General features: G+C 49.8%; 3 protein-coding genes and 1 long non-coding RNA gene across 6 annotated transcripts in view; 2 read left to right on the forward strand and 2 right to left on the reverse strand.

Moving 5' to 3' along the window:
- Positions 1-5,927, reverse strand: part of ZBTB4 (zinc finger and BTB domain containing 4) — a 30,463-nt gene extending 24,536 nt beyond the window's left edge. The window contains exon 1 of one of the 3 annotated variants that reach the window (XM_060204305.1): positions 5,778-5,927. In XM_060204305.1, coding sequence (XP_060060288.1) covers positions 5,778-5,816 — 39 coding nt within the window. In that variant the 5' untranslated portion in view covers positions 5,817-5,927. Of the gene's footprint in view, positions 1-5,210; positions 5,379-5,777 lie in introns of those variants that run through there. The other 2 variants (XM_060204306.1, XM_060204307.1) reach the window with 2 other exon arrangements.
- Positions 5,928-6,014: 87 nt separating this feature from the next.
- On the forward strand, positions 6,015-8,808 carry SLC35G6 (solute carrier family 35 member G6). The gene is made up of 2 exons (XM_007522038.2): positions 6,015-6,978; positions 7,432-8,808. The coding sequence occupies exons 1-2, from the start codon at positions 6,976-6,978 to the stop codon at positions 8,452-8,454; spliced, it is 1,026 nt and encodes a 341-aa protein (XP_007522100.1). The 5' UTR covers positions 6,015-6,975; the 3' UTR covers positions 8,455-8,808.
- Positions 8,809-8,950: 142 nt separating this feature from the next.
- On the reverse strand, positions 8,951-9,880 carry LOC132542054 (uncharacterized). Its single transcript, XR_009553196.1, has 2 exons — positions 9,497-9,880; positions 8,951-9,316 (listed from the first exon to the last, which is right to left on the reverse strand). It is a non-coding gene; the product is annotated as an uncharacterized LOC132542054 (long non-coding RNA).
- The window catches only part of POLR2A (RNA polymerase II subunit A), a 32,499-nt gene continuing 18,660 nt past the window's right edge, over positions 9,864-23,702 (forward strand). Inside the window, exon 1 of the mRNA XM_007522059.2 lies at positions 9,864-10,369. Within this exon, the coding sequence (XP_007522121.2) occupies positions 10,277-10,369 (93 nt within the window). The 5' untranslated portion in view covers positions 9,864-10,276. The remainder of the gene's footprint in view (positions 10,370-23,702) is intronic.

Below are 23,702 nucleotides of genomic sequence, written 5' to 3' on the forward strand. Positions count from 1 at the left end.
AGAGTCACGGCTCCAGGCCATTCGCCTGCTTCCAAGCCTGGTGAACACACACATGGGCCAGAGTCACGGCTCCAGGCCATTCGCCTGCTTCCAAGCCTGGTGAACACACACATGGGCCAGAGTCACGGCTCCAGGCCATTCGCCTGCTTCCAAGCCTGGTGAACACACACATGGGCCAGAGTCACGGCTCCAGGCCATTCGCCTGCTTCCAAGCCTGGTGAGCACACACATGGGCCAGAGTCACGGCTCCAGGCCATTCGCCTGCTTCCAAGCTTAATTTCCTCCATCTCACCTTCCTTCCTTTCTTTTTTTTTTTTTAATATTTATTTATTACTTTTTGTTGCCATTGTTTTATTGTTGTTGTTATTTTGTTTAAATATTTTATTTATTTATTAATGAGAAACATAGGAGGACAGAGAAAGAGCTAGACATCACTCTGGTACATGTGCTGCCAGGGACTGAACTCAGGACCTCATGCTTGAGGGTCTGATGCTTTATCCACTGCGCCACCTCCCGGACCACATTGTTGTTGTTACTGATGTCGTCATTACCCACCTTCCTCTCACTGAGGTTCAGATTCCCTAACTGTAGCCAGATCACTCCTGGGTCAAAAAAACCTTCACTGAGTCTCACTCCCTCCAGAAAAAGGTCCAAATTCCTAAAAATAGAAGAAAAAAAGATTTACTTATTTGCTTATGAGAAAGAGGGAACCAGAACATCACTCTGGCACATGCAATGCCAGGTATCGAACTCAGGATCTCATGCTTCAGGGTCCAGTGCTTTATTAATGGAGCAACTTCCCAGACCACTCATCCTTCTTCTTTCTCTGTTTACTTTTTTAAAATATTTATTTATTTCCTTTTGTTGCCCTTGTTGTTTTATTGTTGTAGTTATTATTGTTGTTGTTGTTGATGGATAGGACAGAGAGAAATGGAGAGAGGAGGGGAAGACAGAGAGGGGGAGAGAAAGACAGACACCTGCAGACCTGCTTCACCGCCTGTGAAGCGACTCCCCTGCAGGTGGGGAGCTGGGGTTCGAACCGGGATCTTTATGCCGGTCCTTGTGCTTTGTGCCACCTGTGCTTAACTGGCTGCACTACAGCCCAACTCCCTCTCTCTCTGTTTCTGTCTCTCTCTCTGTGTGTGTGTGTGTGTGTGTGAGCGTGTGTTTTTATTTGTTATATTAATAAGAGAACCAGCATGCAATGTCAGGGATCAAACCTGGGGCCTCATGCTTGAGAGTCCAAAACTTCATCTAGTGTACCGCCTTCCAGGCTGCTTCAGTCATCTTCTTTTCTTTTTTTTTTTTTTAACATTTTTAAAATATTTATTTATTCCCTTTTGTTACCCTTATTGTTTTATTGTTGTTATTGATGTCGTCATTGTTGGATAGGACATAGAGAAATGGAGAGAGAAGGGGAAGACAGGGGGGAGAAAAAGCTAGACACCTGCAGACCTGCTTCACCGCGTGTGAAGCGACTCCCCTGCAGGTGGGGAGCCGGGGCTCAAACCCTCAGTCATCCTTTACAATCTTGCCTGTGTTAGTCTCCCTTCAGGTCTCCAGTATGTCTTCCCACCTCAACATGCCCACGCCGGTTCTCTGCCAGACATGCATCCCAGCCCTAACCTCTTCTCAAAACCCCTCCAAAATGGTAAGATCTAACTCAAATGGGATCAGCAGCAGATATTAGGTTTTCAGTCCCTCAGCTGGGATGACTTGAATTATTGCCTAGCCACCCTGGACTTCTGAAATGAATTGATGCAGCTCCTAAGTTCTGTAGAAATTGGAAAGAAGTCTGTGCAGGGGACAAATTGGCCCATAGAAAGCTTCAGTGGGGGGGTGGGGGGTGGCGCAGTGGGTTAAGCGCACATGGCGTTAAGTGCAAGGACCGGCAGAAGGATCGCGGTTTGAGCCCCCGGCTCCCCAACTGTAGGGGAGTCACTTCACAGGCGGTGAAGCAGTCTGCACTTGTCTATCTTTCTCTCCTCCTCTGTCTTCCCTCCTCTCTCCATTTCTCTCTGTCCTATCCAACAACGAACGACATCAACAATAATAACCACAACAAGGCTACAACAACAAGGGCAACAAAAGGGGAGAAAATGGCCTCCAGGAGCGGTGGATTTATGGTGCAGGCACTGAGCCCCAGCAGTAACCTTGAAGGCCAAAAAAAAAAAAGAAAGAAAGAAAGCTTCAGTAGGGAGCCAGCAAAATCAGCAAAATAACTCACACAGTGTGCTTCTTTGCCATGTATGTGACCCAGGTGTGAGACTGACCCCTCCACTGTATTAAAAGCTTCAGCGCGCAGGGTAGATAGCATAATGGTTATGCAAACAGACTCTCATGCCTGAGGCTCCGAAGTCCAGGTTCAATCCCCACACCACCATAAGCCGGAGCTGAACAGTGCTCTGGTTAAAAAAAAAAAAAAAAAAGGAAGCTTCAGTGCTGTGGTTTCTTTTCTTTTCTCTCTGCCTATCTGAAAAAAAAAAAAAAGTTAGCTTGGAACAGTGGAGCCCTAGAAATGACCAAAAAAAAAAAAAAAGAGAGAGAGAGAGAGAGAGAAAGATTCAGAATATAACAGTTAAAAGCACAGGGAGCTCTCAGTGGTACAGAATACAGAACTCTGGTTCAAGCTTCCAGTCTCCACCTACTGGGGAGGCTTATACAGGCAGCTCTCCCTAATTCTCCTCCCCTCTCAATTTTTCTCTGCCCTATCAAATAAAAATTATTTTAAAATATATAAGACTTTCATTCATGAGATGCATAAGCCAGATTTGAACAGTACTCTGACCTCTTGTTCACTCCTGTAATAAATAATTAACAGCATGGGGCCAGGCAGTGGTGTACCTGGTTAAATGCACACATTACAGTATGTAAGGACACAAGTTCAAGTCCTTTCTTTTTATTTATTTATTTATTATTGGATAGGACAGAGAGAAATGGAGAGAGGAGGGGAAGACAGAGAGGGGGAGAGAAAGACAGACACCTGCAGACCTGCTTCACCGCCTGTGAAGCGACTCCCCTGCAGGTGGGGAGCCGGGGGCTTGAACCGGGATCCTTATGCCAGTCCTGGCACTTCGCACCATGTGCGCTTAATCCGTTGTGCTACTGCCTGACTCCCTGGTTCAAACCCCTTCTTCCTGCTGGGAGAAGCTTTAATAAGTGGTGGAATAGGGCTGCAGGTGTCTTTCTATCCCATTCTCTCTCTATCTCCCCCTCCCTTCTCAATTTCTCTGTCAGTATCTAATAAATAAAATTAAAAAAATAAATAAATAAAAGCCCTGGATCTGGGACCTGACTACCCGGGCTCAAATCTATTTTTACTTCTTGCTAACTAAAGTGACCAAAAAAAAAAAATTCTCTGGATCTCCACTATCTCACCTGAAAAGGGGAGGTAATTAGAACACCACTTCCTCAGGGTCGCTGCAAACACTAAACATGTGATCCCATGCAAAAGCACTGACAACAGTGCCTGGTCCACAGTAAGTGCTAAATAAATAATTACTCGTGTTACCTTTAGCCAAGTTCCAGCAAGAGGCACAGTGCTGGCAAAGGGCTGATAGTGGCTGGCACAGGCAGGGGCCCCCAGACTGCAGCTGCTTTCAGGTGCATTTCCCATGTGATACTTACAACCTTGCTAGAGGGAAATGCGGGCAGGTAGTTAGCCCCATTTTATAGAAGAGGAATGAAGCCTCATTCTGGGAAAGGGCCAGTGAGGAAGTGATTGGGCCAGTACACTTCTCACTTCTAATCTAGGCCTCTTTTCCGTCGTCCAGCAGGCCGTGGTGCACTTGTGCTGACTTGATGTAGCAGCCAGCACCCTCTAGCACCCCCTCCCCGCCCTCTTGGAAGAGGGCCCAGGACAGGTCACAGTGCTCTCCCTGCCCCTCACGTATATCCACCCTCCAAAGCAGGCCATGTCTAGACACAGCTGTGTGCACAGTTGGAACATACATACACGGACAGATGGGCCCGGGCCCCAAAGGTGAGGAAAACCTGTTTTGAGCAATCTGCCTAGCGAGCGAATTCCACTGCCATTCCGGTCCCTTCTGCAGTGGCAGGAGCGGCCTAGTGTGCGTCACAGATGGGACGGAAAAACAGAGATACCCACAAAGGGGGCAGAGAGAGGCTGAAGCAGGAGGAGACTGAAAATTTCGTGTTTCTTTTTTCCATTTCAGTGACAAGAGTCACACCCGGCCTTTATGTAAACATGGCCAAGAAGTCACTCTGTCCAAGCCTGGTTTCCTCGCAGCCGCCAGGTCTCTCCTCCCAGTGACCCTGACACGCTGGCTGGGCTGAGAGGGAAAACACAGACACCCCCTGACTCCCCAAAACAAAACTAGTTAGCCACACAGACAACACATGACGCCCCCCCCCCCCCCCCGCCTGCTGTCCTTGCTCTGTCTCTTTTATCTCCCTGCCTTCTTCATAACAGTCCCACACCGCCACTCAGACAGAAAGCAGACATGCACACACAGCCTGCGCCTGATTTGTGTCTGAGGCCCACATTGCCCTTGTCACGCCACCTCCCTCCCCACAAGTGTTTTCTGACCAGCCTGCCTCCTGGCTCAGCAGCACAGAGAGGCTCCCACAAACAGCGTCATCAAAGAATCCCTTGGAGAATGTTGCAAACTCGCAACCTTCCCCTCAGTCGGGTATCCACGAGCCCGTAAACAACCTGTACGGTCCACCCAAGTGCCCTTACAACAGTGCCAGATGTCCCTCAAGGGCCCGAGACATATCCTGGGGCTTTCACTTCCCTAATGACTCTGGACCTGAGTTTCAGACATGCCAGCAGACCAGACTTCAGCAGAACCACAGAAGGGGGGTGGGTGGGGGCACGACACCTTTTGACTCGAGGTCCACAACCGCCCCCTCGGAATGGGGATGTTGCACCCCGCACGCTGGTGCCTCCACAACACATCACACCGTGCAGAAAACAACAGTTCATAAATAGCTCATGTGCACACAAGCCTCTATAAAAACAGACATAAAACCCCACATCTGACAAACTCGCTCATTTCGTGTCTTGCTTCGAATTCAAACCTGAAAACCAAAGCCACAAGACCACATCTTCTGTATTCCACCACACTGGATACCCCTCAGTCTTGCCTTTCCGTCCCGCTGGCCCAGGGAGGGCCCTCTCTCCCCCCCCCCCCGTTTGTGCCCCCGGCTTCCTGACCAGCAAGCAGTGGTGCCCAGGAGAGGTTTACCTTGCCCCACATCCCAGCGGGCGACACGTAACCTCCAGGACTCCCGATCACAGCCCTGCCCCGACGGCGCGGCCCCGGGGCCCCGGCTCGCCCTGCGCACCCCGCGCACCCCGACTCTGGGGCGCTCGGCGGTCCACCCCTCCCCCTCCCCGCCGGGCTCCTACGCCATCGCCCTCCCAGCAGCTTGCAGCGCCCGCCCGGGCTCACACCCGCCCCACCCCACCCCAACCTGCCCCACGGGGGTGGCATGAGGCTGCAGAATTAACCCTCCGGGGGGGAGTGTCGCCCCTTCCTCCGCCCCACGCGAACGCACCCCCTGCCCCACCGCGGCTCCGGCAGCAGCGGCAGCAGGACCCCAGGCCGCCCCCTCCTCCCCCGCCGGCGCCCAGCGCGCCTGGAGGCGGGGCCAGGCTCAGACCCCGACCCCGGAGCCCCCGGGTCAACCCCAAAGGGCAGCGATCCCGACGCGGGGTGGGCCCGGGCCCCCGCGGCGCCGGGCAGCGGGGAGGGGGGCCCGGCTGTGGCTCCGGTCCGCCCCGGCCCTGCCCGGTTCGCTCCGGGGCCCACCTGACTGCGATGGCGCCGCGTCCGCCAGGCCCGGCTCATCACCGTGGCCGCCCCCGGCCGCTCCAGTTTCGCCCGCCTCCAGCTCCGGCTCCGGCTCCGGCCCGGCCCCCCCCAGCGCCCAGCCCCGGCCCGGCCCCGCCGCCGCCGCCGCCGCCGCCGCTGACATCATCGGCTCCCCCCCCCGCCCCGGTCCTACCCCCACCCCACCCCCACCCCCGGAAACAGCCCCCCCCGCCCCCCCGGCGCCGCCGCCGCCGCCGCCGAGACGAGGCCGGCACAGAGCTGCTGACACCAGGCTCCGGTCGGGCTCTGGTGGGGCGACTGCGCCGACGGCCTTCACCCCAACGGATCTCGGAAAAGAAACTGCACGGTGCTTGGCCGCCACACGCACGGGCACCCACGGGGGCTCGAACTCGGTTGCAGCCCCCCTGCAGAGTATAGGAAGGGACTCCTCTACCCCACCCGCTCCTTGCACACTCTTCCCTCAGCGGTGCACACAGCCCAGAGCACACACACAACATGGCAGCCCAGTCAGGCCCCTTGGGACCCGCTGGCCCAGACTCAGCACGGCACTGCACACATGCACGGTGCCACTCTCCCTGGGGACGCTCAGGGACCCCCGGCCTGCAGGCAGGCCGTGGGCGGCGACGAAGGCCCCAGCCCTACAGAACAGGCACGCATCAAGGAATGTCAGCGCGGATGAGCACGCAGTTTGGAATTTTTGTCAGCACCGGCAGAAATATCCACATCTCTACACGTATATGTAGGTGCAGAGGCCTGGGCTTGGGGCCTCCAGGAGCAGTACGAACACCACACTAGTGGAAACCCACAAGGAAGAAACACATTCCTCAAACTCCAGAGGGAGAGCCCCAGTGACTCCTCCCTGGTGTTCAAAAAATCCCAAACTCCAGAAAAACAGGAGCCAGCATTCAGTGTTGGCTTCTTTAAAAACTTTTCCACAACAAGAGGAGACATAAATTGGCTTATAACCAAAGTCCTTCACAGAGATACTTGCAGAGAGAAAAAATATTCAGACACACTAGTAGTCATGGAGATGTAGCTAGAAAGCACCCCTCCACCCCCCCCCAGGAAGATTCCAGGGAAGAACCCCACCCCCACTCCAACCAGGTCACAATGGCTGGAGCTCTGAGGTGTCCATGCCCCCGAGCCAGGAGGAGAGGAGGAAGTGCAAGGAAAGATGGTGAGTGTGGCGGAGGGAAGCTGTTCCGTTTCCCTTCCTCCCTTAAAAACTCCCCAGGTGTCACAGAGACACCCACAAATGAAATTCATAATGGTGTACCCAGATGTCCCTGGAACCTGTGACATCACATGGCCCGACATTGGAGGCAGCCTCCTCCTCTTCCTGAAACCAACAGAGTACTTAGGGTCTCATTTTCTCCTCCAGGCACAGCTTCCCCAGAGCAGCACCGTGCTTCAGGGCCCCTGACTCCCTATTTGAAAGGCTCAAGGCCCACATTCCACTACCTCGTCCATCTTTCAGGCCCCAAGATCTTTCTAGGTCCCAAGAGCTCCTCAGCAATCCCATTTACCCCTTTAATCCCACTAGGTCCTGGACCCCAGCCTGGCATTTTTTTTACCCCAGGTCACCTGGGCTATGGCTGCCCAGATGTCCGAGCTCCTTTCTTCCTAACAGGCTGGCAGTCACCCCTACTTCAACTTGCCTGACTTCACACAGCCATCGACACCCTCTTCACCCAGCCTCCCCTCACACCAGCGCTGCCGTCCCTCCGATGCCACCAAAGGCCTGCTCGTGGCCCTGCTGGGTGGAGGCCTGCCTGCCGGCTTTGTGGGCCCCTTCTCCCGTATGGCTTACCAGGCTTCCCATTTACCATCGCTGGAGCTGCTCATCTGCCGATGTCTCTTCCACCTCCCTATTGCTCTGCTACTTAAACTGCGTGGTGACCCACTGCTGGGACCTCCCGATGTCCGAGGCCGGGCCTGCCTCCACGCCCTGCTCAACGTCCTCAGCATTGGCTGCGCCTACAGTGCAGTTCAGGTGGTGCCCGCCGGCAACGCTGCCACCGTCCGCAAAGGCTCTTCTACCGTCTGCTCTGCTCTCCTGGCTCTCTGCCTTGAAAGCCAGGGTCTCAGTGGCTACGACTGGTGTGGCCTACTGGGCAGCACCCTGGGACTAATCATCATTGTGGGACCTGGACTAGGGACACTGCAGGAGGGGACTGCAGGCCTTTACACAGCCCTGGGCTACGTGCTTGCCTTCCTGGGTGGCTTGGCGTTGTCACTGGGGCTCCTGGTCTATCGCTCCCTCAACTTCCCTTCCTGCCTGCTGACGGTGGCTTTCTTGTTTGGCTTGGTGGGGCTAGTGGGCTCTGTGCCAGGCCTCTTTGTGCTGCAGACCCCTGTAATGCCCTATGACCCTCTGAGCTGGAGCTGTGTGGGGGCAGTGGGGATCCTTGCCCTGGTCTCCTTTGTGTGTGTGAGCTATGCAGTCACCAAGGCCCACCCTGCCCTAGTGTGTGCCGTCCTGCACTCTGAGGTGGTGGTGGCCCTGATGCTGCAGTATTATGTGCTCTATGAGACCGTGGCACCTTCTGACATCATGGGGGCAGGGGTTGTGTTGGGTAGCATTGCCATCATCACTGCTCAGAACCTCAGCTGTGAGAGGGAAGGGCAGGTGGAAGAACAAGACCAGACTTGAAAGCCTGGGGGTTGGGGGGCAGGGGGGGCTGTATTACACACATGAGAGCACAAGTGACCAGACAGAGAAGAACTGGTGTGGGAGAGGGACACCCCTTGATGTCAAGGGTAACCTAGGGACTCAGTGGAGAGGGACGGCCTGGGAGACCTGGAGCAAGCTTGGGAAACACGAGATGTAAATTCTAGGCTGGGGCTTAGGGATCAGGGCAAACTAAGGGGTCAAGTCTGCGAGAGAAACAGATCAAAGGGGTTGAGACAAGCTGGCCATGAACCACCACAGGGAGGAATTTCCCCTCAGCAACAGAAAGAATTTGGGGCTTTCGTTAGGGCTAGAGCAAACAGCTGCAATGGGGGGGGGGGGGGGTGGGGGGTGGGCGGGAAAGAATGTGCTGCTTTTTTTCTTTCCCTAACTACGTTTCCCTTCCTCCCCTCCCCTCCCCCTCCCCCCTTGGGGCTGGTGACGTGACATTGACATCAAACAAGGATCACTCTGAATGTGGCTGTGCAGTCAGTGTCATTTCTATTTTGGAAGGAGAATGGAAGTCCGTTACACCGATCTTATTGGAGAATCCCTTGGGATCCCCGCCCCAACCCCATTTTATTTCTGAGATATTCCAGTAGGGGGAAGATTTTTCCAATGCTCAGATGCCTTGACCACGAATCCTCCAGGATTTATGTCCCGCCCCATAGCTAATCTGCTTTTCCCAGCTTGTCTTGGTCCCGTGGTGATCTCTCCCGGACAGTAGCTGGCCTCCTTCCGGAGCAGACCTTCGAGCAGAAGCCTCTTCGAACGGCTCAAGCCGGGGATCCAGGACCGTAGCTCGATAGAGTTGCTTCACACACCCGGAGATACCCACCCGTCTCTGGAGATCGATCAACAAATAGCAGCTACAGTCGGACAAGCCATTGGTCTGGCCATTTTTGATCTGCTCATGAATATTCAGCGTACTGCTGCATATTCATGAACAAGGACGGCCCTCATTCCCCCAGCCGGGAACGCGCGGGGAGGGGGAAGGGAGGACCAGCCCCGCCTCCCCCATTACCCATTCGCGGAACAGACCATTTTCCAGTGTGTGTGGGGGGGAAACTTCTCAGCGAGTTTTGTTGGCAATGCAATCACACTCCAAACTCGAATAAAAGCGGCCTGTATTTACCCTCGGTCCTTCAAGTTTTCAATCTCTGCCGAAGGGAGCAGTACGGGGAGGCGGTGCTACTAAAATAGCTCCTTTCCACGTCGTTTCATTTCAAAAGGTCACCCGGCCGGAGAGCCAAGAAGACTCACTCAACGATTCGAGCGCGCGCCCCGTGCGGGCGGGCGCGGGCGGCCCCGTAGCGCAAGGGAGGGCGGGAAAGGAAGGGGCGGGGAAGCAAGGGCGAGTCTATAAAGGGCGTCATCCTGCCAGTTCGCTCCTCAGAAGCGCCGAGAGCGCGGCCGGGGCGGTTGGAGAAGAAGGCGGCTCCCGGAAGGGGGAGAGACAAACTGCCGTAACCTCTGCCGTTCAGGAACCCGGTTACTTATTTATTCGTTACCCTTTCTCTTTTCCCTTTAGACCCTTTTCCTTCCCCCTCCTTCTGTTTTTTTTTTTTTTTTCCCTTTTTGGGAGACGAAAAATCTCCGGAAAGGGGGAGGAGAACGCCTTTCGCTCCTTTTCGTTTCCCCGCCTCCTTTCCCTCCCCCACCTTCCCCTTCCTCCGATTCTCTTCCTCCCCGCTCGGGGAGGTCCTTCCCGGCGGCCGCCCGGACAGGGTCTGAGCTCCTAGGCGGAGGCGGCGCAGGGTTTTTGTAGTGAGGTTTGCGCCTGCGCAGCGCGCCTGCCTCCGCGATGCACGGGGGTGGCCCCCCCTCCGGGGACAGCGCATGCCCGCTGCGCACCATCAAGAGAGTGCAGTTCGGAGTCCTCAGTCCGGATGAACTGGTGAGTCGCCCTGCCGGGCCCTCCTCCCTCCTCCCTCCTCCTCTTCGGCGCTGCGGGCGGGGCCTCGCGCTGCTTGCGGAAACCAGGCGGCTCTCGGCCTCCGGGGCCGCTCCGGGCGGGTGGGCCAGCAGCTAGCCCGGCCGGTGCCACCCGGAGGCCCCCAGACTTAGCCCAGCGTGGGGGGCCGAGCCCCAGCGGGAGCTGGACGGTGCGGGGCAGTGACTGGCTCCGCCAGGCAAGTTTGAGTAAGAACCCGAGTCCCGGCTTCTGAGCACCTGCCATGTGGTAGACACATCAGACGCCTCCACAAAAGGAGTCCAGATCCCCAGCCCCCGCCCCCCCAAACTGCCCACTTTCCCAATCGCGTCTGCTTTGACTCTTAGCTCATAATCAATCGGGAATTTTAAAAAATACATAATTTAATGAGAGATACAGAGAGACGGATGCGCACACACTAGACCACCGTTCATTTCTGGCTTAGATGGTGCTGGGGATTGAACCTGGGATCCCAGAGTCTCAGGCATGAAAACCGTTTTGCAGGACCATTACGCTGTCTCCGCAGCCCCAAAGTCTCTCTCTCTTTAACTTAAACTGGATGTCACTTACGTGCTTTTTTTTAAAGTCTCCAATGGCTTCCCACGGAAGCTAGAGTTAAACTCGGATTCCTACCGTGGATACCCCACCTGGCATGCCATCTCATACTTTCAGCCCCATTTTCTCAAGGTCTCGTGAAGCCCTGGTCACACCTGGCTTCTTTCACCCCTGGGACAAACGTTTCTAGAACCTATGGCCTTGCGCAGCAAGCAGCGAGACACAAGGATCCTGGTTCAAGCCCCCGGCTCCCCACCTGCAGGGGAGTCGCTTCGCAGGCGGTGAAGCAGGTCTGCAGGTGTCTATCTTTCTCTCCCCCTCTCTGCCTTCCCCTCCTCTCTCCATTTCTCTCTGTCCTATCCAACAACAATAATAACTACAACAATAAAAAACAAGGGCAACAAAAGGGAAAATAAATAAATATAAAAAAAATCTATGGCCTTGATGACAGGCTGCTTCTCATTTCAAGTAATGTCATCTCAGGCCACTCCTATCCCTAACATCACCTCATTTAAAATAAAAATAGCCTCACCTCTGAGACACTCCCATCACATTGGGTCATTTTGCTTTGTGAAAATCGCAATTAGTAGAATTATTTAATTAATTAATTTTTTATTTCTAAGTTTGTTATTTGTCTTTCCTGCCCCTTTCTCACAGAAAGGAAGTGACAAAGTGGCTAGAGTGTTGGAATTAAAAGCATGAGGGTCCCTAGTTTGAGCTCCAGCATGGATGTGCTGGTATATTCTCTCTCTCTCTCTCATTAATGAATCTTTTATTTATTTTTTTAAAGGGAATTTATTGGTCAGGGACGTGGTACAGTGGATAAAGTGTTGACCTCAAGGATGAGTTCCCAAGTTCAGTCCCCAGCAGCACATGTACAAGAGTGATGCTGTAGTTCTTTCTTTCTTCTTCTGTCCCTCTAGCTAATAAGTAAAATGTTAAAAGGAAAGAAAAAATAAAAGGAGAGGCTGGGGTCTAGAAGGAACCAGCTTTGCCATGTGCACAACCCAGCTTCTAGCTTGTTCTCACCTTGCTGAAGAAAGCTTGCTTAAAGGCCCTGCAGTGGGAAAGGAATGAATATAAGAAATTGAACTTGTGGCTTCTGGGACCTTAATCATAACTTCTGTACCATAGCAGGCTGAACAACTGTCTCCCCTGTCCTCCTGTCTTAAATGTTTTCTTTTTCGTGTTTTTTTTTTTTTTTTTTGCAATGGGATCTTGTGTTTATGTGATCCCACTGCTTTTCACTGAAATCTTTTTTTTAATGAGGGAAGGCAAGACGCCTAGCTCTGCCGTACCCTCTGCAGCTCCTCCCTGGTCCGGTGCTGGTTCCAGCCTGCAGCCCTGATAGGGCAGCTACCCTTGTAGTGAGCTATTTCCTAGTTTGTTTTTTTTTTTAAATATTTTTATTTATTTATGGTTGGATAGAAGCAGAGAGAAATTGAGAGAGCCACCTGCAGCCTTGCTTCACCACTTGTGAAGCTTCCCCCATGCAGGTGGAGACCAGGGGCTTGAACCTGGGTCCTTGCGCACTATGATGTGAGTGCTTAACCAGGTGTACCACCATCTGGCCCCTCCGAATTCTTTTTTTATCTTATTTATTTATTCCCTTTTTTGTCCTTTAAAAATGTATCGTTGTAGTTATTGATGTCATAATTGTTCTATAGGACTAAGAAAAATGGAGAGGAGGGGAAGGCAGAGGGGGAGAGAAAGATAGACACCTGCAGACCTGCTTCACCGCCTGTGAGGTGACTCCCCTACAGGTGGAGAGCTGGGGGCTTGAACCAGGATCCTTACGCCGGTCCTTGTACTGTGCGCCACCTGCACTTAACCTGTTGCGCTACTGCCCGACTCCCTCTATTTTTATAGATTTTATTTATTTATTAATGAGAAAGATAGGGGAGAGAGAAAAAAACAGACATCACTCTGGTACATGTGCTGCCAGGGATCGAACTCAGCACCTCACACTTCAGAGTTGAACACTTTATCCACTGTGCCACCTCCCGGACCACTCTCTTGGTTCTATATTACTTTTTTTCTAGCTATGTTTGTCTTTTGTCCCAGTAAGCACTAGCTCTGGGTAGTTTCCTCTCAACATTAGATGGCGCCAACCCCCTACTGATGACGCTATTTAAAAAAATACATTTTAGTCAGAGGAGAGAGTCCCCCAAAAGCCTCACACACCCCCCCCCCCCCAGAGGACTGCTCACCTTTGGCTTATGGTGGTGGTAAGGTTGAACCTGGTGTGCAGTAACTGTTATTTCCCTGACCCTGGTGTCATATCTTTCTGAAGCTGTTTTTAGCATTTTCTTAACATTGGGTAAAAAAAAAAAATCAGTGTAGAACTAGAGGTAAGAGTAGTATCTGATTATAAGATTTAGGGAGCCTTATTACCCAACAAAATGTCTTAACTAGGTAATCATGGTTATTTGGGAAATAATACATTTTAATGTGCTATTAAAGTTATTTTGAGGGAGACAGAAATTGAGAGGGACCAGGGAGATAGGGAGAGGAGAAGTAGCACAGTTTCACCACTGTGAGGCCGCCCATCTCTCCTCCCACAGGGACCTGAACCCAAATTATTGTGCATGGTAACATGCGCTTTATCAGCTTCACCACTGCCTGGCCCTTGAAAGATTTATTTACGTTTATGAGAGAGGGGTCAGGTGGTAGGGCACCTAGTTGAGCACACAGGACCCAAGTTCAAGCCTCTGATTCCCATTTGCAGGGTGGAAGCTTCAAAAGTGGTGAAGCAGTGCTGCAGATGTCTCTGTTTCTCCCTCTGTATCATCCTTTCATCTCAGTTTCTCTCTGTCTCTACCCAATAATATATATTAAAATATTAAGTACTTTATTTTTAATTCTTGTCATCTTTATTTGATAGAGACAGTTGCTCTATCTCTAGCTAGTAACATTTTTATATATATTTGGTAGTCAAAAATCAAGAGGGAAGAGGAAGAAAGAGTGGTCCGGGAAGTGGCACAGTGGATAAGGCATTGGACTCTCAACTTCCTGAGTTCAATTCCTGGCAGTCCATGTACCAGAGTGCTGTCTGGTTCTTTCTCCTCCTTTCTCATAAATAAAATATTAAAAATTAAAAAAGTAATTTATAAAAAGGAAAGAAGAAGATAGAGGGGCACCTGCAGCAATGCTTCAACCTGCAGGTGGGGGACAGGGGTTTGAACCTGGGTCCTTGTGCTTTATGATATGTGTGCTTAACCAGGTGCACCAAAACCCGGTCCCCCATTTCTTCTTTTATGAGAGAGAAACAGAACACCCTTCTGGCACACACGATGATGGGGCTTGAACTCAGGAGAGTCCAGCACTCTAGCCGCTGCACCACCTCCTGAGCCTGTGTATGTTTCTCATATGCTTTCAGTCAACCAGAACACAAACTCTAAGCTGTTTGGACCCAGGTACTTGTGAATCACTTTTTCCTTGGGACGTGCTAAGAGAGTCTCTGAGAAACTAAGGGAAGTGTGAACTGATGAGGTTTAAGAATCTAGAAAAGAGGTACAGCAGGTGTCTTTCTCTCCCTATCTCTGTCTTCCCTCCTTTCTCTATTTCTCTGTCCTATCTGGCAACAACAACATCAATAGAAACAATAATAATAACCACAGCAATGATAAAAATAACAAGGGCAACAAAAAGGGAAAATAAATAAAATACTTAAGAAAAAAAAGAATACACAAATAGGGTAGGGAGAGCATGACAGTTAGGCCTGGGAGGGTCACTTGCTTGCCATGCACACAGCCCGGGTTTAGGTCCCTGGTACTCTACATGGGAGTGCTCTGACATTACAGGAAGCGTTGCTGCAGTAACGTTCTCACTCACCCACTCACTCACTCACTCACTCACTCACTCATTTACTTACTCATACCAGCAAAGGTTAGCCCAGAGGGTGATGGCGAAAGACAGAAGAATCTGGAAATTTAAAGTTACAATATATACTGAATGAGGCCCTACTTATGTGAAAATGGAAATGTATTTACACTTACCAAAATGTGGAGGGGGAGCAGGTGGTGGCACACCTGGTTGAGCACACGTTACAGTGCACAAGGGCCTGGGATCGAGCTCCCCAGCCCCCTACCCCACCAGCAGGAGGTGAAGCAGGGCTGCAGGTTGTGTCTGTCTGTCCCCCCCCCCTTCCTTCTCCCCCTTTCTGCATTCCCCCTTCCTCTCAATTTCTGGCTGTCTCTACTCAGTAAATAAGTAAAGTTAATTAAAATTTAAAAAAATACGGAAGGCAACTCACAAAGCTGAGCTCACCACTAAACTGATGCGGTAGATTATGACCCTGTTTATAATTTAAGTAGTGTGCCTGTATTTTGAGGGGATAATATAGGTAATTATTCTTCGGTAGGAGGATGGGTGAGTAAGGGACCATTTGTGGACCAGATAATATATGAGCATGCTTTGGGTGGGGCTGTATCCAGGTATAGAGGACTCAGAATGTGTGCACAATACACCTCCATGTTGCTGCTGTAACGTGGGTCTGGATAATGGAACTCCATGTTTTTGTTTTTAAATATTTATTTTATTTATTCCCTTTTGTTGCCCTTGTTGTTTTATTGTTGTAGCTATTATTGTTGTTGTCGTTGTTGGATAGGACAGAGAGAAATGGAGAGAGGAGGGGAAGACAGAGAGGAGGAGAGAAAGATAGACACCTGCAGACCTGCTTCACCACCTGTGAAGCTACGCCCCTGCAGGTGGGGAGCCGGGGTTCGAACCGGGATCCTTATGCTGGTCCTTGTGCTTTGTGCCACCTGCGCTTAACCCGCTGCGCTACAGCCCGACTCCCAGGAACTCCCATGTTTTTAAAAAGTTTTTTTAAAAAATATTTATTTTCCCTTTTGTTGCCCATATTGTTTTATTGCTGTAGTTATTATTGTTGTTGTTATTGATGTCATTGTTGGGTAGGACAGAGAGAAATGCAGAGAGGGGGAGAGAAAGACAGACACCTGCAGACCTGCTTCACCACCTGTGAAGCGACTCCCCTGCAGGTGGGGAGCCGGGGGCTTGAACCAGGATCCTTATGCTGGTCCTTGCGCTTTGCTCCACGTGTGCTTAACCCGCTGTGCTACCGCCGACTCCCTATTGTTGTAGTTAATATTGTTGTTATTGATGTCGTTGTTGTTGAACAGGACAGAGAGAAATGGAGAGAGATGGGGAAGACAGGGGGGTGGAGAGAGAGAGAGACACCTGCAGACCTGCTGCTTCACCACTTGTGAAGCCATTCCCCTGCAGGTGGGGAGCCGGGGGCTTGAGCTAGGATCTGTACGCCGGTCCTTGCACTTGACGCGCTTTAAAAGTATTTTATACTTTTCTATGGAATTCCCTACGTGTGCATCAGCAGTTTGCTGAACCCCTGCCATGTGCTGCTCACTGTGCTAGGCACTGAGGGCATGACGAGTGCTCAGTGAGGAGAGAGCACAGGCTTTGTAGGCCTGGAGCCCTGCAGACAATAGGGTGGAGTGGTGGTCTTCATTCTTGGCTTTGTCCAGTGGGAGAGACATTTGTAAACAAAGTTGGGCTGAGAGCCTTGCTGAAATATGGATGTTACTTTATACATAGTTATTTTTGAATTGGGTCTTTTTGTTTGTTTATTTTGTTTTTGTTTATTTTAGTTGAGAGAGAGGGAGGCCCTGAGCAAGACCAGAGAACAGCTCAGCTCTGGCTTATGGTTGTGCTGGGGATTAAACCTGGGGCTTCAGCTCTGAAAGTCTTTGCATAGCCATTATGCTATCTCCCCAGCTGAAATGGGTCTTTAAAAATGAGTAGAAGTTTATTGAAAAAGGGACAGTTGCAGAATAGGCCCTTTTGTTTGTGTGTGTGTGTGTACGCGCGCGTGTGTGCTGGGAAAGAGCTTAAGACCTTGAGCATGCCAGATAACTGCAGAGCGGCCTCCTGAGTCCAATTTAAAATTTCTTTTTATTCAGACAGGTGGAAGGAGGGAGAGACACAATAGCATCACTCTGTCATCCATGAAGGATCCCCGGTGCCGTGCTTGGCACTCATGTTGAGCTGTCTTCTAGCCCTAGAAAAGGAATTTTGAGAATCTCTATTGTAGTTGAAGCTAAATGTGAGTGTGTGGGGGAGGGGATGAATGAGAAACTATGGTGCCGGGCAGAGCTGTAAGAGTGGGTTGAAGCTGAGTAGTAAGGATTTTGCATGCTTGCTAAAAGGCAGAGGGGGAAAATGAGAATTTCCTGAGAATTGGCCTATTCTGGGATCTCAGAGACGGCACATAGGATCAGCTGCCTTCTCAGGAGTCTAACCTTTATTGTGGAGGTAGTGAGAACCAGTGTTTGGGTGAAAAGGTCAGTACTAAAGCAGCTTGTGTATAATCCAACGTGATGTTTCATGATTTTATTTTATGGCTAAGAGATAGCCTAGCGCATTCCAGGACAACCCGGCCCAGTTTCAGTGCCTGGCAGCAGACTTAGTCACCAGGGATGCCTTGATGAGCACGGACTTTGAGCTGAGGGAGGTGAAAAGTTCCAAATGTTGTGATCTTCCTTAGGTCAGTTCTAGTGACTCTTCTGACAGGCAAACTCTTGCCATATTTATTTATTTTTTTATTGAAGATGAGCAAATCTCCAGATTTCTCATAAGACACATTGTAAGTGATGGGCTTTCTGCTTAGTGAATTTAGTCACTCACCAGGTGAGTCCATGATTTTTTCTTTTTCTTTTTTTTGCCTCCAGGGTTATTGCTGGGGCTCAGTGCCTGCATCATGAATTCACTGCTCCTGGAGGCCATTTTTTCCCTTTTGTTACCCTGGTTGTATTACTATTGTTGTGGTTATTATTATCGTTGTTGATGTTGTCATTGTTGGGTAGGACAGAGAGAAATGGAGAGAGGAGGGGGAGATGGTGGGGGGGGAGAGAGAAAGACAGACACCTGCAGACCTGCTTCACTGCCTGTGAAGCGACTCCCCTGCAGGTGGGGCTCGAACTGGGATCCTTAAGCTGTCCTTGCGCTTTGCGCCATGTGCACTTAACCCACTGCTCTACCACCCGACCCCCGATTTTTAATTTTTTTCCCCTTTTGTTACCCTTGTTTATCATTGTAGTTGTTGTTGTTACTGATGTACAACAATAAAACTACAATAAAACAACAAGGGCAACAAAAGGAAATAAATAAATATTTTTAAAAAGTGAGAGAGAGGGAGACAGAAGTGGAGACATCTGCAGTACTTCTCCATGCTCACCAATTGTGAAGCTTCCCCCATAGGTGGGGGCTGGGAGCTTGAACCCAGGTCCTTGTATATGACAACATGTAGTCTACTGCGAGAGCCACCACGTGGCCCTTGACTTTTTCAATAGAGAGACCATGACACTGAAGCTTCCCACATTGCCATGGGGGCCAGGTTCTTGAACCTGGGTCGTAACCCTGGTAATGGGGATGGATGTCCTTCTGGCTGAGCTAGCTTGTCCTCCCCCTCCCCCCTTTAAAATACATTTATGAAATAGAGGAGAAAGAATGTGGCTTGTGGAGCACTCCAGCATATGTGGTGTCGGGGATAGAACTAAGGATCTCACACTGGCTAGTCCAGAGCTCAACCACGATCCTCCCTCCCCAATAAAAGTCATACCCACACCCTTACTGAGTCACAAACTAGATACAGAAGCATGCAAAGAAAAGCTGTTTTCATGTCCAAATGGCTGTGATATTTTTAGCCTGATGCCACAATGTGCTGGTGTCATAGACTTAGAAGGGTCTTTTCCCATTTCTCTTCTGTTTTAAATTAAAAAAATACACATTTATTTATTTATTTTTATATTTTTAATTTATTATTTATTCCCTTTTGTTGCCCTCATTATTGTAGTTATGATCGACGTCGTTGTTGGATAGGACAGAGAGAAATGGAGAGAGATGGGGAAGACAGAGCGGGGGAGAGAAAGATAGATACCTGCAGACCTGCTTCATCGCTTGTGAAGCGACTCCCCTGCAGGTGGGGAGCCCCGGGCTCGGGCTCGAACCGGCATCCTTATGCCGGTCCTTGCGCTTTGCACCACCTGTGCTTAACCCGCTGTGCTACCGCCCGACTCCAACATTTATTTATTTATTATTGAGTAGAGACAGAGAAATTGAGAGGGGAGGGGGAAGATAAAGAGGGAAGAGATAGACACCTGCAGCCCTGCTTCACCACTCATGGAGCTTTCCTCCTGCAGGTGGGGACCAGGGGCTTGAACCCGGGTCCTTGTGCACTGTGATGCGTGCGCTTAACCAGGTGCACCACTGCCTGGCCCCCCATTTCTCTTCTTGGAGTTGTGCTTAGCTTTATTACCTGTTTTCATCCAAGTTTATTGGAAGATAGTTTGATTCTGCTCTAGCTTCTTGGTCAGAAATCACTTGATCCCAAAAGTCTTATGGAAAGACTAGACGGGAGTCAGGCGGTAGGCAGCACAGCGGGTTAAGCACAGGTGGCGCAGAGCGCAGGGCCCGGCAGAAGGGGACTGCAGACATGTATTTGGCGATAAGGGGAAGCGTAAAGGACATTCACTGATGCGGAGGAAGAAAGGGTAGGAATGCCAGAAAACCTTTCTTACGGGAGTCGGGCGGTAGCGCACGTGGCGCAGAGCGCAGGGCCCGGCATCAGGATCCCGGTTGGAGCCCCCGGCTCCCCACCTGCAGGGGAGTCGCTGCACAGGCGGTGAAGCAGGTCTGCAGGTGTCTGTCTTTCTCTCCCCCTCTCTGTCTTCCCCTCCTCTCTCCATTTCTCTCTGTCCTGTCCAACAACGACAACATCAATAACAACAACAATAATAACTACAACAATAAACAACAAGGGCAACAAAAGGGAAAATAGATAAATTTTTTTAAAAAGTATAAAAAAACACCCCTTTTTGCAGGTGAGCTGAGTGTGGACATTATTCTGAGGACAAAAGGGTATGGAGACTAGGAGCAGAGAAATAGCTTGCTGAGAAAGAGTAGAGTGATGGTTTGTCATGTGTAGGACCCAGGTTTGAATCTGATCCCCGCCCACTGCATTTAAGGAGGCTTTGGTGCTGTGGTGTGTCTGTCTGTCTGTCTCTCTGTGTGTCTCTTGGATTCCATCAAAACAAAACAGTATGAAAATTGAATTTTGGAAGGAAAACCTCACTTGTGGTTTGGGTGGATTGGAAATGGCCTGTACTTAGAGAATGCTTGGCATTTATTGGGCACTTCTTACATACTAGCTATGACAATTCCAGACCAGGAACTCCAACCCATTCTCTTTCAATGGTTTTCTGCCTCAGCGCAATGAAAGATAAGCATTGATTTCTGACTTGAATGCCACAATCTTAGAGGCAAAAGGTAAAAGGAAAATGTTTGTGGAAAGGGAAGTTTGCTTATCAGTGGGTAGCTTCAGGGAGGCTCAGTAGATAGTTTAATATGTGAATCTAGAGTCTGGAAGAAAGGTGAGACCTGGAGGTAGAGTTTTTGGAGTTGTCAGTTTATAATGAAAACCATACGGCAGCAGAGAATGCGTGACAAGAAGTGTGGATAAGCTAAACCTTGGGAAGTAGCAGTGTTTAAGGATCTGATCTAGCAGAGAAGCTCGGAAGGAAACCAAGAAGCAGCAGGCTTGAGATGTAGGAGGAGTGTGGAAACGTCGCAGACGGACAAACTGAGACTGAGATCAGGCTGTTGAATTTGGCAGAGTGTAGCTCATTAATCTAGCAGGAGTGGGTTCAGGGACGTAGTAGCAGGAGGAGATGTAATCTCTAATAATCACTGCACTTGGTTGACTTGAACTCACCTGTTTTGTTTTCCTAATGTGACCTATTAGAAGAGGTGCCCAGTCAAAGTCACCTGGGTTCATAGCCTGCCTCTACCATTTTCTCGTTGCATAGCCTTGGGCCTCTTCATTTTGTAATCTGTGAAAGTAGTGTTTACTTTATGCTAGTTGTGAAGATAAGAATGAATCCATTGTGCCTGGCCCTAAGATGATGTATTTCTCAAGTCTACAAATACTACACTGCAGCATGGTAGGTTGGAGTGGCCACATGTTGGACATCAGGTGTAAGGATCCCGGTTCGAGCCCCCATCTCCCCACCTGCAGGGAAGTCGCTTCACAGGTAGTGAAGCAGGTCTGCAGGTGTCTTATCTTTCTCTCCCCCTCTCTGTCTTCCCCTCCTCTTCAGTTCTCTCTATCCTATCCAACGACGACGACATCAATAACAACAATAACTACAACAATAAAACAAGGGCAACAAAAGGGAAAATAAATAAAAATGAGAAAAAAAAATCTGCTAAGTTCTTCATTCTGGATTGAATGGACCAAAGTAGCTAATATAAAAATCTTTGCTTTTTAGTGAACAAAAGAATGCTAATCCTTTTTCTCACTCTTTAATAAATAAAGAAATTTAAGGGGCTGGGTGGTGTTGAACCCAGTTTAAGCGTACATAGTACTACACAAGGACCCAGGTTCGAGCCTCTGCTCCCCACCTTCAGTGTGGATACTTCACAAGCAGTAAAGCATGTCTGCAGGTGTCTCTTTCTCTCCCTGTCTACCCCCTCTCCTCACTATCTCTCTGTCCTTTCAAATAAAATAGAAAAAAAAAAAAGTAAGTGTGCTTTTTAGGAGCTGGGTGGTGGCATACCTAACTGAGTGTGCATGTGGTCATGCATAAGGACCCGGGTTCAAACTCCCCTGGGTTCAAAACCTGCAGTGGGGAAACTTCACAGGTAGTGAAGAAGGCTGTGGGTGTCTCTCTTCACCTCCCCACCTTTACCTCCCTCTCTCAATATCTGTTCTTTCAAATAGTAAAAAATAAATGAAAAGGAAAAACACATTTAAAACATAATTTTATTTTTTATTATTTATTTCCCTTTTGTTGCCCTTGTTGTTGTGTTGTTGTAGTTGATGTCATTGTTGGATAGGACAGAGAGAAATGGAGAGAGGAGGGGAAGACAGAGAGGGGGAGAGAAAGAGACACCTGCAGACCTGCTCCACCAATTTATTATTGGATAGATACAGAGAGAAATTGAGAGGGGAGGGAGAGAGACAGATACCTGCAGCCCTACTTTACCACTTGTGAAGCTTTCCCCCTGCAGGTGGGGACCAGGGTGCTCCACCACCTGGCCCCTAAAACAAAATTTAAGTGTGCCTTTTCAGCTTCACTGACTCGATACATTGAACCCTTGTCTGCCTTTCATAGGATTCTGACCATTGGCTCTGCCTTGTCCTCGTGAAGTTAGTTATTCATGCCTGCTCCAACTAGTTGTCACCAGTCCATCACTCTAGCACCTGGCTGTTTTTTCTTATCAAAAGTAATTCCATCTGAGCATGGAAGGACTTGTATTCTTAGAAAGGAAGAGTAGGGGACTGGGCGATGGCGCCATGGATTAGCACACATGTTGCGAAGCTCAAGGATCCTGGCTCGAGCTCCTTGCTCCCCACCTGCAGTGAAGCTGCTCTGCAGATGTCTGTCTTTCTCTCTTCTCTCTGTCTTCCCCATCTCTCTCGATTCCTCTCTGTCCTATCCGACAACAGCAACAATAACAAGGGCAACAAAATGGAGAAGAAAAAAAAAAAAAGGCCTCCAGGAGTAGTGTATTCATAGTGGAGGCATTGAGCCCCAGTGATAACTCTGGAGGCAAAGGAAAGAAAAGAAAAGAAAAGTGGTCTGGGAGGTGGCGCAGTGGATAAAGCTTTGGACTCTCAAGCATGAGGTCCCGAGTTCAATCCCCAGCAGCACATGTACCAGAGTGATGTCTGGTTCTTTCTCTCTCCTCCTATCTTTCTCATGAATAAATAAAATATTTAAAAAAAAGAAAAGAAAAAGAAGAGGAAGAAGTACCCTGTCATGGGAACAGAGTAAAGAGCTGATAGGAAAAGCCTCAGGACAGGATTTTTAGGCTGTCATGAGACACCACACAGATATTTCCTGCCAGGGACTCAGGCTCTAGGCTTGATTATAATTTTGGGAAAGAAATAAGGTGCTGATTTTGTGTTGTGTGTATGTGTGTGTTTATAGCTCCTGGTCACTTTTCATTCATTCAGAGAGAGAGAGAGAGAGACGACAGCACTGGAGCTTTCTCAAGTGTCAGCACCGTGTGGTGTGGGGGGTTGAACCTAGGCTGCTCTCCTAGCAAGGCAGGCAGGTGCTGTACCTGAGCTGTCTCTCCTGCCCCGCTTATTATTGTAGATTGAGAGAAAGAGAATAAAAGAGACCACAGCACCAGACTTTGCTTCAGTGTGGTTGGGACCAGGCTTGAAACCCAGTCGTGCACATGGCAAAGCAACACACTGCCCAAATGAGCTATTGGGTTGTCAGAAAAGTCATGACCTGTCTGTCTTTTTTTTTTTTTGCAAAAATGTGTCATGACTTTTCTGACATGCCAATATTTCACTGGCCCTGCTTGTTAGTTTGCAGTGTGAGGACTCTCACATACTTGAGCTCATCAGTCCTAAGCCGATGTTCTCATTCCATTTACTTCAGAAAGAGACAGGGAGAGACACCATAGTGATAGTTTCCTCCAGTCCCATGGCACTCCCTTGGCATCCTAGAATACATGGCAAGGCACTGTCTCTCTGGCCTCTTGATTTCTTCTTTCTTTTCTTTTCTTTTTTTAATATTTATTCCCTTTTGTTGCCCTTGTTGTTTTATTGTTGTAGTTATTGTTGTTATTGATGTCGTTGTTGGATAGGACAGAGAGAAATGGAGAGAGGAGGGGAAGACAGAAAGGGGGAGGGAAAGAGACACCTGCAGACCTGCTTCACCGCCTGTGAAGCGACTCCCCTGCAGGT

The sequence above is a fragment of the Erinaceus europaeus genome, chromosome 12, assembly GCF_950295315.1.
Source record: "Erinaceus europaeus chromosome 12, mEriEur2.1, whole genome shotgun sequence".
NCBI lineage: Eukaryota > Metazoa > Chordata > Mammalia > Eulipotyphla > Erinaceidae > Erinaceus > Erinaceus europaeus.